The sequence below is a fragment of the Garra rufa genome, chromosome 12 (assembly GCF_049309525.1).
Source record: "Garra rufa chromosome 12, GarRuf1.0, whole genome shotgun sequence".
NCBI lineage: Eukaryota > Metazoa > Chordata > Actinopteri > Cypriniformes > Cyprinidae > Garra > Garra rufa.
Genome location: NC_133372.1, coordinates 41,874,704 through 41,893,842, shown reverse-complemented (window position 1 = coordinate 41,893,842; position 19,139 = coordinate 41,874,704). Strand labels below are relative to the sequence as shown.

Sequence of the window (19,139 nt, the reverse complement as noted above, 5' to 3'; positions counted from 1 at the left end):
ATATATATATATATATATTTTTTTTTTTTTTTTTTTTTTTTTGTCTGAACATAAGTGTAATATTTGCTATGTAAATTTTACAGTTCAGTTACCCTCATTCAGCACCAAGGACAATTTGAAACGCTTACCTTGTATTATTTGCTCCTGAATGAAATGATTGGTAAAAGTACTAAGCTGAAAAAAGAACTTACTGTTTTGTTTGGGTGATTAAAGCAAATGTTCTCAATATATATCACAATGATCTTGTGTTCTGAAACAATGATTAAGTGGAATGAAAATATGTCCAAATACAATGAAATCATGACATCAGATTTGAAAGAATGACTAGTGGTGTTACAAATGTGATCAGTTTAAAGTTTTGTACTAAGAGATTTGAAAATGCACATTTTACTTATGAAAATAGTACCAAACCAATTAAAAAAAACTGTAAATAATATTTCTGACTTGAATAAAACCATGGTTTTCTGGCATATTGATCACAATTTGTATAACCACAGATTTACAACAAACACCATGGTTAAACTATGGTTAGTGTAGCAAAATTATGGTTAATTTGTGGTTGCCATGGTTTAACTATAAAAACCATGGTTTTTTTTTTATTTGTAGTAAAACCATGGTTAATTTTCATGAGGGATAAATAGATAGATAGATAGATAGATAGATAGATAGATAGATAGATAGATAGATAGATAGATAGATAGATAGATAGATAGATAGATAGATAGATAGATAGATAGATAGAAGAATAGACAGATAGATAGACAGACAGACAGACAGACAGACAGACAGACAGATAGATAGATAGATAGATAGATAGATAGATAGATAGATAGATAGATAGATAGATAGATAGATAGATAGATAGATAGATGAATGTATACTGTAGCACAAATCGATATATTCAAAATAACTGTGGTCTATATATAACTCATTATGAACCTAGAATTTATTCAAACTCACTAGGAGTAAAACATTTTAGAATATCTGTGGTAAACAACAGGTGGGGAGTCATTTAAATTACATTTGCTAAGACAGTAGCACAATTTGTTGCAGTTCATGAGTCTAAACACTTGGCACATTATAATATAAGAAAACTGATCCCTTTAGTCTTCCCCATCTTTACTCTCAACACTTGTGCCTATTTTAGTGAGACCACAAACAAAATACCTCCTCAGATACTTCCGGAACTTTTTATCCCGGACTCCATATATAATTGGACTCAAAAAGCGTGGCAAAATATACACAATTAGATAGTTGACAAAACGCATTTCCAGAATGCGTCCCGGGAAGATGATGTTCAGTACGCCCTCGACACTGGGAGACACATAGGACAGCATGCACATGAGTAACTGAACTCCGTGAAGCAAGATAGTGTTGGTCGCCCGTTTGGCGGAAGTTCTCTCGGTGGAGAGCGCGCGGGCCGCAAAAACGATCCGCAGATATGTGCACAGCAGCGTGAGGAACACCAGCGAGAAATAAATCCCGTCAAAGGCCTGCCGTTTGTACAGCAGCACAGGGTCTTTAAACACATTCTGCCTGAGACAAAAAACTTTAGTTTGGAAGTAACTCATAGGTTCTGTGGCTAAAGTCACGAAAAGGTCAGTGATGTCAGGAACCACAGATATGAACCAAATGGCTGCTATGAGCATGTATGCGCGGTGCACAGTGCAGATTTGAGCGTGGCGCAGAGGATAGCAGATCGCGATATAACGCTCGATTGCCATGCCGGCCAGATTGACCGGTGTGCTGCGGGTGGTGAACACAGCCACCAGGATAAAGAAACAACACACTCCTACACTGATAGTATACAAGATGTAACTGACCAAAAACAGAGCGATGGTTACAGTGAGCTGCACTGCATCATTAATCACCATATGTATGAAAAGGATATAGCGAGGGTCTTCATAAAAGATCTGGTGTTTAAAAAATGTGGCCACAACGCTGCCATTGATGTAGCTGAGGAGGAACCACACCAGGACCACGATGAAGTTCTTAATGAAGGCTGTGGTGAACGTGTCTCTCATGAGGAGTTGTTGGCCTCCTGTTGAATTCATCACTTAGGCCTTAAGTTTGGAAAAAAAAAAAGGAAAAACAGATGTAAATGCATGCCAATCTTGCCTATTAGTTTTTTTTTTTTTATAACTAGTGGTATCTCAATATATTGTTGTATATTTAGCTTGATGCTTTTATCCAAAGTGACTCACATTGCATTCAATCAGATCAGTGTCTATCTCTCTACACAGTATAATGTAGTATGTTATATGTGACCATGGACCACAAAACCAGTCAAAAGGGTACATTTTTGGAAATTGAGATTTATATAATCTGCAAGTCAAATAAAACTAAATAAGCTTTCAATTGATGTATGGTTTGTTAGGATAGGACAATATTTGGCAGAGATAAGACTATTTGAAAATCTATAATCTGAGGGTGCAAAATCTAAATATTGAGAAAATCACATTTAAAGTTGTCTCAATTAAGTTTGATATATTTTCAGTAGGAAATTTACAAAATATATAATTATGGAACATGATCTTTACGTAATACACTAATGATTTTTGGCATAAAAATCATTTTGACCCCTACTATGTATTTTTGGCTATTGCTACAAATATACACAAGTCATGGGTCACACACACACACACACACACACACACACACACACACACACACACACACACACACACACACACATACATATATATATGCATGCATACACACACACACACACACACACACACACACACACACACAATTTATGAATCAACCACTTAAAAACCCATTGTATAACATTAAAACCTTCATTATTTTTGTTCTGTGATAGCAAGGATATTTTAAAAGCAAAGATATTCCTATAAGATATTTGTATGACACAAATACTCACATAAACCAACTGTAACATATTCACAATTAATTATTATACATAAATCAGATATACAAATGAAGAGATGATTGCTCACATAAGGCCTTCATGTTCTGTAAGCATAATGAAATTTATTATTTTCAGTTTTGGGCTAATGATGTATATACAAACCTAAACACTACATTTGTACCAAATGTACAAACACAATGCTTTTGATTATAAAACAACTATTCAGTAAAAAAGACATGGAGCAGCAGTCCATCTATCAAAACAACAGATTCATCCAATACAATTATTAAAGCCTGTAAAGTGAAAAAAAAAACATCAATTGGCAGCCATAAAGTTTTTCCAATCAAGCTGTCAGTGGAATAAAAAATATGATTAATAGCTAGCACAGAATGAATGAACAGAGATAGAACAAATGAATTCAAAGATGACTTATAGTTAGGTCACTGGTCAGAACGCAGAACTCACCCCTGTCTGGCAAGCACCACTACAGTGAAGACATGGCAGCTTTTAAATGGTTGCGCAGTCTGATTGTAGATGATGACATCAGTTATGTCACTAGGACAAATATAGAAAACAAACACACACACACACACACACACACACACACACACACACACACGCTTAAGGTAATGTATATAGGAGGAAAAATAAAAATATGAAATAGGATATATCAGAATAGGCCCAGTTTTAGGGGGCATTTTTTTTTAAGTCGTCATACTGTATATGTCAGAATTTTTTTTTTTATATACATTTCACTACATGTGAGTTGTTTTTTCTTTATTTGCCCTAGTGACATAACTGATGGTATTAACCTTGATGTAGGTAATATTAGTTCATTGAAATATACAGTTGAGGTCAAAAGTTTACATACACCTTGCAGAATCTGTAAAATGCTAATTATTCTACCAAAATAAGAGGGATCATACAAAATGCATAATATTTTTATTTAGCACTGACCTGAATAAGATATTTCACATCAAAGAAGTTTACGTATAGTCCTCAAGAGAAAATAATAGTTGAATTTATAAAAATGACCCCTTTCAAAAATGTACATAGCCTACACTTGATCCACAGCTGTTTTTTTTTTTTTTTTTTTTTGTGATAGTTGTTAATGAGTCCATTGTTTGTCCTGAACAGTTAAAAGTCCTGCTGTTCTTCATAAAAATCCTTTGGATCCCACAAATTCTTTGGTTTTTCAGCATTTTTGTGTATTTGAATCCTTTCCAGCAATGACTGTATGATTTTGAGATCCATTTTTTCACACTGAGGACAACTGAGGGACTGAAATTCAACCTTTACAGAAGCTTCAAACTCTCGCTGATGCTTCAGAAGAAAACACAATGCATTAAGAATTTGAAGAACAGGGAAAATTGTACTTATTTTGTCTGCTGGGAAAAATGTATCATGTACTAAGTATCGTCTCTAGCTTCTGAAGGGCAGTACTAAATGAAAAAAATATGATATTTAGGCAAAATAAGAAAAATGTGCGCATCTTCTTTCTGTTCAGAAGTTTTCACCCCCGTCTGTTAATGCATTGTGTTTCCTTCTTGAGCATCAGTGAGTGTTTGAACCTTCTGTAATAGTTGCATCAGTCCCTCAGTTGTCCTCAGTGTGAGAAGATGGATCTCAAAATCATACAGGCATTTTTGGAAAGAGTTCAAATACACAAAAATGCTGAAAAACCAAAGAATTTGTGGGACCTGAAGGATTTTTCTGAAGAACAGCAGGCAGTTTAACTGTTCAGGACAAACAAAGGACTCGTGAACTATCACAAAACAAAACAGCTGTGGATCATTCAGGTAACAGTATTAAGAATCAAGGAGATGTAAACTATTGTTTTAAACATATTATATCTTATTCAGGTCAGTACTAAATAAAAATAACATGCATTTTGTACCATCCCTGTTATTTTTTGGGGGGGGGGGGTAAAATTTAGTACACTATAGATGTTCTTAAAATTATTTTAAGAAGTGCTATATATTTTTTTTATAAAATTAAAAATAAATTTTTTTTAGTGAAAAACAGAGTAAGTATTATTTAAGTGCATTATGGAAGTGCACATTTTTATTTTGGGTCGTTGGTGTTACACTGTGTTTGGTTGTATGCTGATTACATTACTTGACCACCGCTGCAGCACCTTGATTTCCCCCACTTATTTAAAGGTTTTAAATATTCCAGAAATTAAATTTCAATAAAATGCCTGTATTTAAATATTTTGCGTTCTACCTATGATAAAACAGTGCTGGATATTAGGTTTTGTGAAGGCTTCTGGTAAGAAGCCTTTGAGCTGTGCTTATGATCAGTGTGCACAACTGTAAAATGTGTATTTTAGATATGGAAACGACGTATATAAGTTTTGATATTTGGGATATGGTCAGTGCGCTATTTTAGGTTGTTCTTGACTGGCCATTGGGCTAGTTATGTCATATAGACCTGGTAACCCTGTTGTCAGATTCAGTTTAGAATTGTAGCTTACATTTTCCAACTGCAGGAAATTAATTTTATTTCTATAAAAATGCAAAATGACAGTGAAGGTGTTGCAGTTGTGGTCAAGTAATGTGATCAGCAATCAGCATAGAACCAAAGACAGTGTAACACCAACTACCCCAAATGGAAAAAATGTGCACTTCCATAATGCACTTAAATAATACTTACTGTTTTCACGCAGTAATTTTATACTTAATATTCTATTAAGTATATGCTATTTTGAGGCAATATTTTTTTGAACTAAAATATGCTTTTACCTCACTTTAAAATAATTTAACTACCACTTGTATTACCCGGGATGGAGGATCGGGATGGAGCCCGAACCCAGAGAACCCCCCTGCCATCCAGAAACTGGGATGAATTAAATGGAGAGTGAGGCATTGAGGTTGGGGGAGGCATACTGGAAAACTGCCGTGGAACGGAGGTAAGCTGGCTGTATTTATATAGGAATTGTGCTTGTTAAGGTGATTGGCTGATGAGCTCCACCTGGGCCAGGTTGATCGTGCTCTTCCCGAACCTTGTTAATAAAACATCCTGTTGTGTGATGTTGCCCACCAGTGAAATGTTCATCTTTTGAAAGCACAGCTTTCTGGAAAAGAAGCGAGAGAGCATATGAGGTTAAAAGTTGTGCATGAAGATAATTAGGATGTTTAGAACAATTATTTTCAAAATAAAATTCAGCTGCGTTAACAAATTCAAAAAAAGTTCAATTGTCTTTACAGTTATACGCCGCCCCAGTCTGACGTGGAGGAAGCTGACGAGAAACCTCATTTTATACTATGTGATTTGTGTCTCGGGAACAGAGGTTGGTCTCACCTTTGCGATTCTTGAGAAGAATTCAAACCAAAAATGTTTTACTATGAAGGGCCAAACATCAAACTTGATTGAGGGCTGTAGGCCGAAAGTAAATGCTGCATTATGTTAAACTGAATTATAATAAAATGTCAAATAAAAAATGATCAAATTCATGTATATTCTCTACATTTTAATGCACAAATGATTAAAAACAAAATTATAAATTATAAATTAAGATTAGCTTCAATGGCATGTTTATTCCTAGCAAAGGTCAACATGGGTCAACTTTGGTTTGGGTATCTCTGCTTTAGACAAATACAGTTTCTGATGGGCATGACCTGGCTGGGACATCTTTTGTCCTGAAAATATGGAGTCAAGGAGTCTGCTGAAAGACAACCAACATAGTAAATGTCATTCATATCTTATAAAACAATTTTGCTAGTGGCATTTTGCATCTGTGATAGTAACAAAAAATAATTTTATTAATATTAAGAATAATAATTGTTCTCCTTACCCAAATATCAAAGGCCTAAAAACCGGCACACATTTTTGACATTTTGACATTTTGATGTTTTTTTTTTTTTTTTTTTTTTTTACTTTTTTAACATAGCATGCAAACACATTTTTTATTCTTATAAATTCTTAAATATCTTTCTTAAATATCAATTCGTATAAGGTTCTAAGAATCTGGAGCAAACATATAACCCTGGACCACAAAACTAGTCATATGGGTCAATTTTAAATTTTGTCTTAGGATAGGACAGTATTTTAACTCTGATACAGTTTGAAAATCATAAATCTGAGGGTGAAAAAAAAAAACAATAAAGTTGTCCAAATGAAGTACTTAGCAACAAATACTAATCAAAAAATAAGTTTTGATATTTTTATGGTAGGGAATTTATAAAATATCTTTGTGGAACATGATCTTTAAAGAAAGATCGATAATTTTGACCCGTACAATGTAATTTTGTCTACTGCTACAAATATACCTGTGCTACTTAAAACTGGTTTTGTGGTCCAGGATCACATATCATTTGTCCATGTAAATTAAAATTAAAAAGTGAATTAAAATTATTAGCTAATGCAGCAAAGGGTAATATTAATTGCTCACTCTCTTTTTTTTTTTCTTTTTTTTACAATTTATCTTTATCTAATATGTATGTATATGTGTATATGTGTATGTTTTTTACAAAATATTAAGCAGCAGAAATATTTTAAACATTGATAATAATGAGAAATTGTTCTTGAGCAACTAATCAGCTTATTAGAATGATTTCTGAAGGATATGTGACACTGAAGACTGGTGTATTGATGCTAAAAATCCAGCTCTGATCACAGGAAAAAAATTATACTTTAAAATATATCAAAACAGACAACTGCTATTATAAATTGTAAAAAAAAAAAAAATCACAATATTACTATTTCTACTGTATTTTTGATCATATAAATGCAGCCTTTGTTAGCATTTAAAAATCTTTAGAATGGTAACATCTTTAAATGTATTTTGTCAGTTAAAAAACATCCCAATTAGGCTGTAAACTTACATCACCTCATCTTCACATCATCATCATCATATCACACACATTAAAAAACAAACAAACAACTTCAGCCTTTCTGGAAAATGGTGCCCTTTTCCTCAACATGTGTTTATGTTCCTAAAAAAGCAATAATTCACGAAAGGGAGCTTTGTTGAGATAATGAGACATTTGTCCTTTTGACATCTGAGTATTAGACTCTAAGCCGCAGTATGTTTGTGGTAATTAACACACTTTCACTAAGGCTAGCGGGAATCTCTGACATTTCACGAACTCCACTGAGCCCAGATTGAGCAAGAGTAATGGCACGAGAGACTGGAGCGTCTCGGTCCCCAGAGATCTGCAGGCAAAAGGGCAAAGCAGCCAGGAACACTTGTTTGTTCTGAAGCTCGCATCCCTGGGAGTGATTAGCACGTCTGTGGAGACATGCTGAAAAGATCATGCAATGTAATACGAGAGATTATTTTAGATGTCTAAAGGTCTGCTGGCATCAAGAGAGACTATGTTTTGAAATGTTAACCCTGATGGTCTCTTGTGTTTGGATTGCATGTTGGCTGATGTAAATGTTGATCAATCACAAGTTTGTGGATTTATGTCACATTACTAGCACACTTTAAAACTGATTTTTCAAGGTTTTATTTAAAACAGAAGATTATTGGAATAATATTATTTAAGTTTTTCTACTTCGCAATTTTACAGTTAACTCAGCGTACATGGCATTTGTTTGTGAAATGTATTAGCAATTTCTGAGTGAGAATTAGTGAAATGCACTATTTAGACACTAAAGTCATACTTAAATGCCACTTGGTTTGACATTTTGTTATTCAGGCTAAAACTGAAGATAAATATGCAGTTGACTTCAAAGGTTTAAATCCCAAAAGTTTACATTTCAGAATCAGCAAAATGTTGATTATTTGACCAAAATAAGAGGGATCATACAAAATGCATTGTTTATTTAGTACTGACCTGAATCAGATATTTCACATAAAAGATACATATAGTATCTATCTATATATATATATATATATATATAGTATATATAGACACGTATAGTCCACAAGAGAAAATAATAGTTGAATCTATAAAAAATGACCCTGTCAAAAGTTTACACCCCCTTGATTCTTAATACTGTGTTTTTTTGTTTAGTTGTTCATGAGTCCCTTGTTTGTCCTGAACAGTTAAACTGCCTGCTGTTCTCCAGAAAATATCCTTCAGGTCCCACAATTTTATGGGTTTTCCAGCTGGGGGTTGAAAAGTTTTTGAATTTGAAGATCAGGGTCAATTTAACTTATTTTGTCTTCTGGGAAACATGTAACTATCTTTTGTGGCATCTGAAGGGCAGTACTAAATGATACTAAATGATTACACAAGGTTCAAATGCTCACTGATGCTCCAAAAGGAAAAACCATGCATTTAGGCCAGGGGTGAAAACTTTTGAACAGAATGCTCTTAATGCATTGTTTTCCTTCTGGAGCATCAGTGAGTGTTTGAACCTTCTGTAATAGTTGTATGAGTCCCTCAGTTGTCCTCAGTGTAAAAAGATGGATATCAAAATCATACAGACATTGTTGGAAAGGGTTCAAATGCACAAAAATGCTGGAGAAACAAAGAATTTGTGGGCCCGTAAGGGCAGTTTAACTGTTCAGGACAAACAAGGGACTCATAAACAACTATCACTAAACAATTAACCCTCTGGGGTCCAAGGGTGTTTGGGGGCCCTGAAGAAGTTTTGACATGCCCTGACATTTGTGCTTTTTTCAGTATCTTAAAAACATATAAATGGCTAAAATCTGATTACATTGTTATCAGCACAAATTGGGCTACAGTAATAGGCAAGCAACATGACTGTTTAGAAAAAAGTGTATGTAATCCTTTGAACAGGGTCATTTTTATTAATTCAACTATTATCTTGTGGACTATATGTAAACGTCTTTTATGTGAAACATCTTATTCAAGTCAGTACTAAATAAACAATAACATGCATTTTGTATGATCCCTCTTATTTTGGTAAAATAATTACCATTTTGCAGATTCTGAAAGGGGATGTAAACTTTTGACCTCAACTGTATTGTACTGTAACATTTCTTGAAGCATCTTTATGCGTTTACACATCATCTGAAAACATCTTTATTTCACACTGTGAAAGAATACAGACACACTTTGAATGTTTTAAAAAAGAGTGTTATTAGGAAATATCCAAAAAGTACAAGAATTCACATATAAGAGCCTTACAATGGGGCCTTTTTTTCCGCAAACGTCTAGAAAACATAAAAACCTGAGGCCAGAGTACTCTGAGGTATCATAACTAGATTCTGTATTTAATAAAAACAATAAAAAACTGCAATCTTAAGGGGCACTCGTACACATTACCCTGTTCACACAATTTTGCAAATCTCATTTTAGTGTTAACAAACCATTCTTGAGTTGAAAATCTGTTTGCAGTCCAGTTAAACAGTTAACAATTATTTGAAATATTCATGCACAACATTGACAGGCAACAGCTTTGGTAATATGACAGAGTTCATGTGTTTTTCTCAATTGGTATCAGTAATAAGAAATGAAAGGTGTTCCAGATCCGCCTTTACACACAATGATGCAAACATAATAAAGAGTGGTACCAAACACTTCATTTCCCTTTTTAGTGTATAAATGCTAATATCAAATTTGCCATAAATACATACCTCTCTATAAATCATACAATAGGGAATAAATAGGGAACAGTATCAGCCATGTCCAAAATGGCACCAGAAATAGTGGGCCTCATGCCTCAGGTGTCTACACCTGCAGATCTTCTGACTGTAGGACCCTTCACACCCATCGGGCCCCGTCCTCATCCACGCTGCTGTGTGAAGTGCGCTCTCATTTTCTTGTGAGCAGCTGGCTCTCCAGAACTTCCAATCGCTTGGTCATAACTGACAGTGAAACATGGTTAAGGAAAAATACTATTAAGAAATGATCAATCAGCCACACATCTGCTGTTCTGGACATTATGCATATATTCAAACAAGATTTTAACCCATGTTTGCACATGTAAAATTCACTGCTACTGTGTTTTAGGAGGTTTCCAGTCGCTTGTTTGCATTTCCTGGGTGCCTTTTTTTATAACCCAAGCCAAAATAGCAAACTACAGCAAATGAAGTCTCTATGCATGTGTTTCCTGATAATAAAATGATTACAAGTTAAATGTCATGTCAAATCAGTAGCTCTAAGTTTGAGCAATAAAGTGCTGCAGGGATGGTGTATTTTTGTAGGTCAAAACTGGGAAATGATTTTCCATCATTCTGAAGTCAGTGGGTTTTTTGAATGGGTTTTTGGTTAAATGCTTAAATTAAGGTCTGTGTTTTATTCTATGACATAAAATACATCAGAAATAACTGCTGTTTTATTTATTTACTTTGATATTTATAATATCAACATGTATTCATTGGTTTTTATCATGTGCATGACATACATGTCCAAAAATGTATTACACACACATAAACATATTTGTATGGGCTAGATATGCATGTTGTTAATATATGAAATCGCTCTAATTTGCAATAGGTTTTTACTTTTACTACATATGACAATATATTTCATATATGCAAATTTAATATATGCACACTACCAGTCAAAAGTTTTTGAACAGTAAGATCTTTAATGTTTTTTTAAAGTCTTTTCTGCTCACCAAGCCTGCATTTATCTGTAAAATTTTGAAATAGTTTAACTATGTAAAATAACTGTTTTCTATTTGATTATATTTTAAAATATAATTTATTCCTGTGATTTCAAAGCTACATTTTTAGCATCATAATACTGCTTAAAAAACATTTATTATTATTATGTTTAAACAGAAAGAGTAGTTTTTGAATAGAAAGTTCAGAAGAACAGCATTTATCGGAAATAGAAATTTTGTAAAATTATGTCTTTATCATCACTTTTGACCAATTTAAAGCATCCTTGCTAAATAAAAGTATTCATTGATATCGTTTAAAAAAAAAGCTTTTGAATGGTAAAGTGTATAATGTTACAAAAGCTTTTTATTTGAGACAAATGCTGATCTTTTGATCTTCCTATTCATCAAAGAATCCTGAAAAAATGTACTTAACTGCTTTAAATATTGATAATAATAATAAAAAATGTTTACTGAACAGCAAATCTGAATATTAGAATGGTTTCTGAAGTAATGATGCTGAAAATTCAGCTTTGAAATCATAGGAATAAATTACATTTTAAAATATATTCAAATAGAAAAGAGTTATTTGAAATAGTACAAATATTTCTAAATCTTACTGTTTTTGCTGTACTTTGGATCAAATAAATGCATGCTTGGTGAGCAGAAGAGACATTAAAAATCTTACTGTTCAAAAACTTTTGACTGGTAGTTTATATGGAAATTATATATAGAAATTTAGTATATCATGCTTAATATATCAACTTTCAGGAAAAATATTTTTAGAATATAGACGGAAAGAGTTTTTTTGTTTATAGCCTACATTTAGCTTTGTACTTCCACTGAATGCATTTATTCAAAAATTCATAAAAGGCGTGTCATTTGTAGAGATTAAAATGAACACAAATGCATACAGATAAAATTTTTGTTGGTTACAGACCATATTTTCCATAACAATCCAAAAGCCAATGGAAAAATCCTATTGGGTTTTTATCTAATTTTTGGATTGGCCTACAAAAACACATCATCACTGCAGCACTGATTTACATATTTACACGCAGAAAGTAAATGACAGAGGTTTTTTTGGTCTCTCTGATGAGAAAACGATGTGAAAATGATGTGGCAAAATCGTTTGTGAATTGCATCACTTAAGGAAATGAGCTCAAAGTATCTGAGCAATGCCCTCAAACCACTAGATCCATGTGTAAATGACGCCTATCAGCAAGATCTGCACTTAAACTATGATGAGAGCCGAGAAGCAACATCCTCCCTTTGAAATCTCATCGAATTCTAGTTAAATGGATGCAGTGGAGACGTGCGTCCGCATCTAGTAGTTCAGAAACATCTGTTTCTGGCCTCAGACGTGGGACAAGGGCTCTTTTGAGCTTAGATGAATGATGCTGAGTGAGAGATCTGAAACAAAGAGCCATTGAAGCGTGTGATCACAGAGGTTTATCTGAGGAGCCAAACCAGAGGGGCCAGTCTGGAACAGATCAGACCAACAGACACAATATGAGCTCTTTCTATACAGAAAGGCTTCTGTTAAACCCCTTAGCTTGTTGTAATAATGCGTTAATCTTTAAGGTTATGCTGGAGAAAGTTTGGGGTCTGGATGAGTTGCACTGCAATGTTACATGTGCTAAAAAAAGCAAGCATATTTAAAGGATCTGTATAGAATATATAAAGGATATGCTTTTGGTTGAGCTGGTCTAGGGTGGACATCGTAACCTGCTGGAACTCCACAAGACTTTCACAAGCGCAGGGGTCCTTAACCTCGATCTCTCCTTGACTCTCAGCTGAAAAATGATGCATCAAATGAGTGAGTTTTCCTTAGATATGCATTTATGTATGCGGCTGAAATGCAAATTTGCAGGGAATATATAGCCTGTATAGAATACTCATTAGCACCACCCTAGGTAAACATTGCATGTGTGTGTTTATCTCAAGCTCTAGATGGAGCTATTGAACAAAATACTATGTGTGCAATCTAATACAGATGATTCAGGTATGGTATGTGTATTGAGTATTTCAAACGCACCTGCGCAGACATTGAATTTGAGGTTTTCAGCGATCTGGCTGATGGCAGTGAAGTCGGCGGAGTAGAAGAAGTGTTTTTCCACAGGCTCAGAGGCAATCTCTCTCAGCTCATCCTCCACAGCTTTACCCACACCAACAGCATACATGGTGATACCTGGAACATGCAAGACACACATCAAAAGTTGTGTTGAAAGGAGTATAACAATAAGTGTTTTTTACTTTTTCAGTAAGAATGTCAGTGAGAGGATATTAAAAGAGATTTTTGCAATTTTTTTGGGAAATGTGGGATATCTGATTACATAAAAAAAACTTATTTATATATTTTTAGTAATTATAAAAATGTTTAAATAAAAATAAATATGTTATTTAATATAAAAATGATTTAAATATTTACAATAAAAACTATTTGAAAAATAGTTAAATAAAATAATAAAAATAAACAATTATATTTTAAATTATTATTTTTGTTTCATTACAAAGTTATTTTCTTACAATACAATTTACAGATGTTTTAACATATTTTTAAAAATGTAAATATTTTATTTATTTTATTACTTTATTTTCATTCATTTTATAAGAGGTTATCAATTTTGGACAATTTAGATTTTTTTTAAAAATACATTTAAATTACAATTCATCTAATTTATTATAAATGAATCTTTTTTAAGCAATAATTATAATATTTAAAAAATAAAAATGACAAAAACTGTTAAAAAGATAGAGTAGGTTTAGAATTATTTAAAGTCTAAACATTTTTTAGATAAATATTTATTATAAAGCACAATTTTAGTAAAAGAAAAAAATACAATAACAATAAAATCTAGACTAGATTAGTCTTAAAATCCTAATCTCTATATATAAACATTATATATACACAAAACCAGTCATAAGGTTAAATTTTACAAAACTGAGAAGTATACATCATATGAAAGCTCAATAAATAAGCTTTCTATTGATATATGGTTTGTTAGATACATCTATTTGAAAATCTGGAATCTGAGGGTGCAAAAAAAATCTAAATACTGAGAAAATCACCTTTAAAGTTCTCCAAGTTAAGTTCTTAACAAATGCATATTACAAATCAAAAATTACATTTTGATTTATTTATAGTAGGAATTGTACAAAAAATTCTTCATGGAACATGATCTTTACTTAATTTCCTAATGATTTTTGGCATAAAAGAAAAATCAATAATTTTGACCCATACAATGTCTTTTTAGCTATTGCTACAAATATACCCCAGCGACTTAAGCCTGGTTTTGTGGTCCAGGGTCACACACACACACACACACACACACACACACACACACACATATATATATATATTATTTTAATTATTTTTTTACACCACAATTTAAGATTTTTTTTAATCAAATGTAAATTCATGTCAGTCAGTTATTCATGGTTAAATGAACATTACTCACACATCAGAAGAAGAAGAAAAAAAATAATTCTATTTTATATTTTTACCTAAACAATGTAATCAATATTCTGTTGATTAAAGTCAAGCATGAATCTCATCAAATTATTAAGCATTAAGCATTTTACATTTATTCTAAACGGATAACTCGAGGCAGTCACAATTTAAGCAATATATTTTATTTGTAAACTTATGTTCAGCTATTCTTTTTATTAGTTAACTTTGAACCTTTTTTTATTTTTTTGATCAAAAGTCAACAAAACTTGGTATATATTGGTCAAGGACACAGAAATGTACTTTAAATTTCACCAAAAGCGATTACTCAGTAAAAACTCCAACAGATCATGTTTTCATGCCATTTTGAGTATTGTTTTGACCTAACAATGTAGTAATATCTAAGTGTGTAAAATTATTCTTCCTATTAATGCCATTAAATTGTTTCAGATTTGCAAACGCCTAAAGTGTATCTGAGACTCTAACACTTTTATTTTCTGTCCCCTAAAATACAATACCTGCTTCCTTGGCCTTCTTGGCCCACTCCTGAATATCATCCTGTGAACGCCCATCAGTAAAAACCAGGCCAACCCGTGGGATGTTCTTCGCAGCAGGACGCGCTCCGTCAGCCTCCGAGAAGCTGCTCTCCACCATGTGTTTGAGAGCCAAACCTGTCATGGTCCCTTTCTCCATGTACTGCACATTCATCACAGCCTTTTTGATCTCTTCTTTTGTCTGATACATGCTGAGCGGAAACTCTGTCCGCACTCGGCTTGAGTACTGGACGAGACCCACGCGTGTTCCTTTAGGGGAGATGTCCAGCTGATCCACCACCTGGTTAACAAACTGCTTGACAAGCTCGAAATTCTGTGGCCGAACGCTCTTGGAACCGTCGATGAGGAGGACCAGGTCGATGTTGGAGGTTCGACAGGCTTGGAGAGGGCAAGAGAAATTAACAAAGCATGCATTTCAAAACATTTTTTTTCCATTATGAGAGCGGGTGTGTATTTTCAAAGATGAAGTATATAATTTTGTGCTACAAACAGCTATAAAATAACTTTTCTTCTCCATATTTAAATTCCTGTGCAAAAAAATACTTCTGAAATTCACAAAGTAATACAGCTGAGGTCCAAAATTTACATCCCCCTTTCAGAATCTGCAAAATGTTAATTATTTTACCAAAATAAGAGGGATCATACAAAATGCATGTTGTTTATTTAGTACTGACCTGAAGACATTTCACATAAATATGTCTACATATAGTCCACAATAGAAAATAATAGTTTATAACGTTTATAAAAATGACCCTGTTCAAAAGTTTACATCCCCTTGATTCTCAATACTGTGTTGTTACCACAAATTCTTTGGTTTTCCAGCATTTTTGTTCATTTGAACCCTTTCCAACAACAACTGTATGATTTTGACATCCATTTTTTCATACTTTTCAACTGAGGGACTCATATGCAACTATTACAGAAGGTTCAAATGCTCACTGATGCTTCAGAAGGAAACACGATGCATTAAGAACTGGGGGGGGGGGGGGGTGAAAACTTTTGCATTTGAAGATCAGGGTAAATTTAGCTTATTTTGTCTTCTGGGAAACATGTAACTTTCTTCTGTAGCCTCTGAAGGGCAGTACTGATTGAAAAAAATCTGATATTTAGGCAAAACAAGAAAAATGTACACATCTCTATTCTGTTCAAAAGTTTTCACCGCCTGGCTCTTAATGCATGGTTCCTTTCCTTTTCTAGCTTGAACTTTATGTAATAGTTGCATATGAGTCCCTCAGTTGTCCTCAGTGTAAAAAGATGGGTCTTAAAATCATACAGTCATTATTGGAAAGGGTTCAAATACACAAAAATGCTGGAAAAACAAAGAATCTGTGGGACCTAAAGGATTTTTCTGAAGAACAGCAGGCAAACTGTTTAACTGTTTTTATAAATTCAACTATGATTTTCTCTTGTGGACTATATGTAATCAGATTCAGGTCAGTACTAAATAAACAATAACATGCATTTGTATTATCCCTCAGAAAGTATTTTAACACTGAAAAATTACACACTTAACCTCTAGCAACAGAAGGCATGCAGTTTATGAAGACACCAATCTATACTTTGCAGATCTAGGAATTCAGCTTTAGGCTTCGCCCCTCTTAAAACAAAGTTTACGATAGTCTTTGCTGTAATAAAGGTCGTCTGAATGAAAGCGTGCATTACTTCCACAGGTTTTGCCATCATCCTGTAGTACATGGCCCTCAGGACATATACAGTGGTATGATCCTGGAGTGCTCACACACTGGTATTCACAACCATGTTCGACTGTATTACACAAGTTATCCGCTGCAGAAGACATAAACATAAAGAGCCATGTCAAAAAACATAATGAAATTAAGCATGAATGGGATTTATGGGGTAAGACAGAAAAGGAATGTAATTTATGCAACAAAAATGAATTGTTTTGTTGTTGTTGTTGTTGTAAAAATACATTAAATTGATTAAAAGTGACAGTCAAGATATATTCTTTATATTTTGGTTTAAAGAATATTTTTAACTTAATAATAACCTTATGCAGCAAATCAGCAAATTAAAAGGATTCCTAGAGGATCATGTGACACTGAAGACTAAAGTAATGATGCTAAAAAAATTTGCCTTGCATCACAGAAATAAATACTTAATTCTTAATAAAATATATCCACATAGAAAACTGTTATTTTAAATTCTAAAAATATTTCACACTATTACAGTTTTGGTTGCATTATTGGATCACATAAATGCAGCCTTTAATATCAGGTTTGTGCACAATTTTAAAAAACGTGAATGAACTTCATTTCTCCTATACATTACACTGGTAGCAAAAAGCGGAAATCTGGTGAAAGAATGACTTGGCTCTTAAAAGCAAATGTCCAGAGCCTGTAGGCAAACTGAACAAGTGATAAACGACACACTTGATATTCTTGGTCTTTCCAGCTGTTCAAGGCCAAGGTCTGGGAAGGCCATCAGGCTTAAAGAGGGGGCGCTTCATTTCTGTGCCAGCTGATTTTAAACCATTTTAAAGGGGTTAGGCCAAGGTAACCACGATGTGTTAAGTAATTTAAGCACAGTTTGGGAACTCAATATCTTTATGTGTTGAATTAATCTGATAATCAACTTGGAAGGTCAGTAAATCATACTGTATCTTATCTCAAATGATGTGAAAGCCAAAAAGCCTGATAGACCATTTGAAAAGTAAATGTTTTGAAAAGCAAAGTTACATGCTTGAAAAGCAGTTACATAAAAAGCAATATGCACTAAGCTGCAACCACTGCTACTGCTAATCTAATATTTTATGCAATTGTTTGTGAAAACCTACTAATAGTTATCTTTGCATTTTCGACTAGGAAAAGTGACAGCATTATAATATACTGTATAAAACACTTTAAACCTCTCTAATGCAACCATTATAACAGGACAGGAAGAATTATAGCACCTGTCTGGAGTTTCATACATACACTGGCAGGTCTTTCCGTCCTCCTGAAGAGTGTATCCCTCATTGCAGCGACAGAAGAAACCATTGAGCACACTAACACAGTGATGATCACAACTGTGATTCCCAAATGAACAGTAATCAATCACTAAGAGACAAAAACAGTGTTTTAGTGAGCAAACAGTGCAAAACATCCTATAGAATGAAGATGACACACAAGACATGCAATATCAGCCATACAAAATGTAGATTCTCATGAAACCCAGGTTGGGAAAGAACCATTTTGAGAAAATTATATCAATAAAACACAGCTGCAAGCAGTGATTACTGGGGTTCAAGCACTTTAAGGCATTTAAGCATATATAAAAAAACATTACATATTATTTAGCAAGCCTGTAATCACCTAAATAAATGATTTTAAAAAAGCATTTTTAGCAAATACAGATAATATGCCATAGAAATATGACTTTTTAAACATTTATGACTGTTATAGCACCAGCCTGATCTCCCTAAAACTTTGCATTTAAAATTTTGTAAAACTTGTCTTGTTTAGAATCACCTATCACATGTGCTCACCATGTTTCGTGAAGTTTTGAGCTTTCATTTAGGCTTTTGGGTATATTTGGACAGGCCCCTGCTATAGCTTCCCAAAGGCTTAATGTTAAAATTTTTCATAATTATTGACCTAGAGAGTTTACAGAATTGCACTGTAGTGTTTTTTTCTAGATTGAGCAAAAAACCTAGGACTAGTTCACAAAGTAGTTTTTTTTTTGCATTTTCTCAATCATTTAACAAACCGTTTGATTGACAGCAGTGGTTCTAGAGGCAAAGCCTTTCGGGAAAAGGAGGTCTATCGTATTATATGAAAATCGTGCGTATGTGTGA

The 19,139-nt window shown here is 33.5% G+C and overlaps 2 protein-coding genes across 4 annotated transcripts in view; both read right to left on the bottom strand.

The window, feature by feature from the left end:
* Positions 1-991: 991 nt before the first annotated feature.
* or90a1 (odorant receptor, family 90, subfamily A, member 1) lies at positions 992-2,054 on the bottom strand. The gene has a single exon (XM_073852502.1). The coding sequence runs from the start codon at positions 2,052-2,054 to the stop codon at positions 1,104-1,106; it is 951 nt and encodes a 316-aa protein (XP_073708603.1). The 3' UTR covers positions 992-1,103.
* Positions 2,055-9,854: 7,800 nt separating this feature from the next.
* matn4 (matrilin 4) overlaps positions 9,855-19,139 on the bottom strand; it is a 31,808-nt gene continuing 22,523 nt past the window's right edge. For all 3 annotated transcript variants that reach the window (XM_073851576.1, XM_073851578.1, XM_073851577.1), the window contains 6 exons: positions 18,280-18,402; positions 17,009-17,131; positions 15,311-15,724; positions 13,380-13,532; positions 13,034-13,137; positions 9,855-10,608 (listed from right to left, as the gene is read on the bottom strand). In XM_073851576.1, the coding sequence (XP_073707677.1) occupies positions 10,549-10,608; positions 13,034-13,137; positions 13,380-13,532; positions 15,311-15,724; positions 17,009-17,131; positions 18,280-18,402 (977 nt within the window). In that variant the 3' untranslated portion in view covers positions 9,855-10,548. The remainder of the gene's footprint in view (positions 10,609-13,033; positions 13,138-13,379; positions 13,533-15,310; positions 15,725-17,008; positions 17,132-18,279; positions 18,403-19,139) is intronic.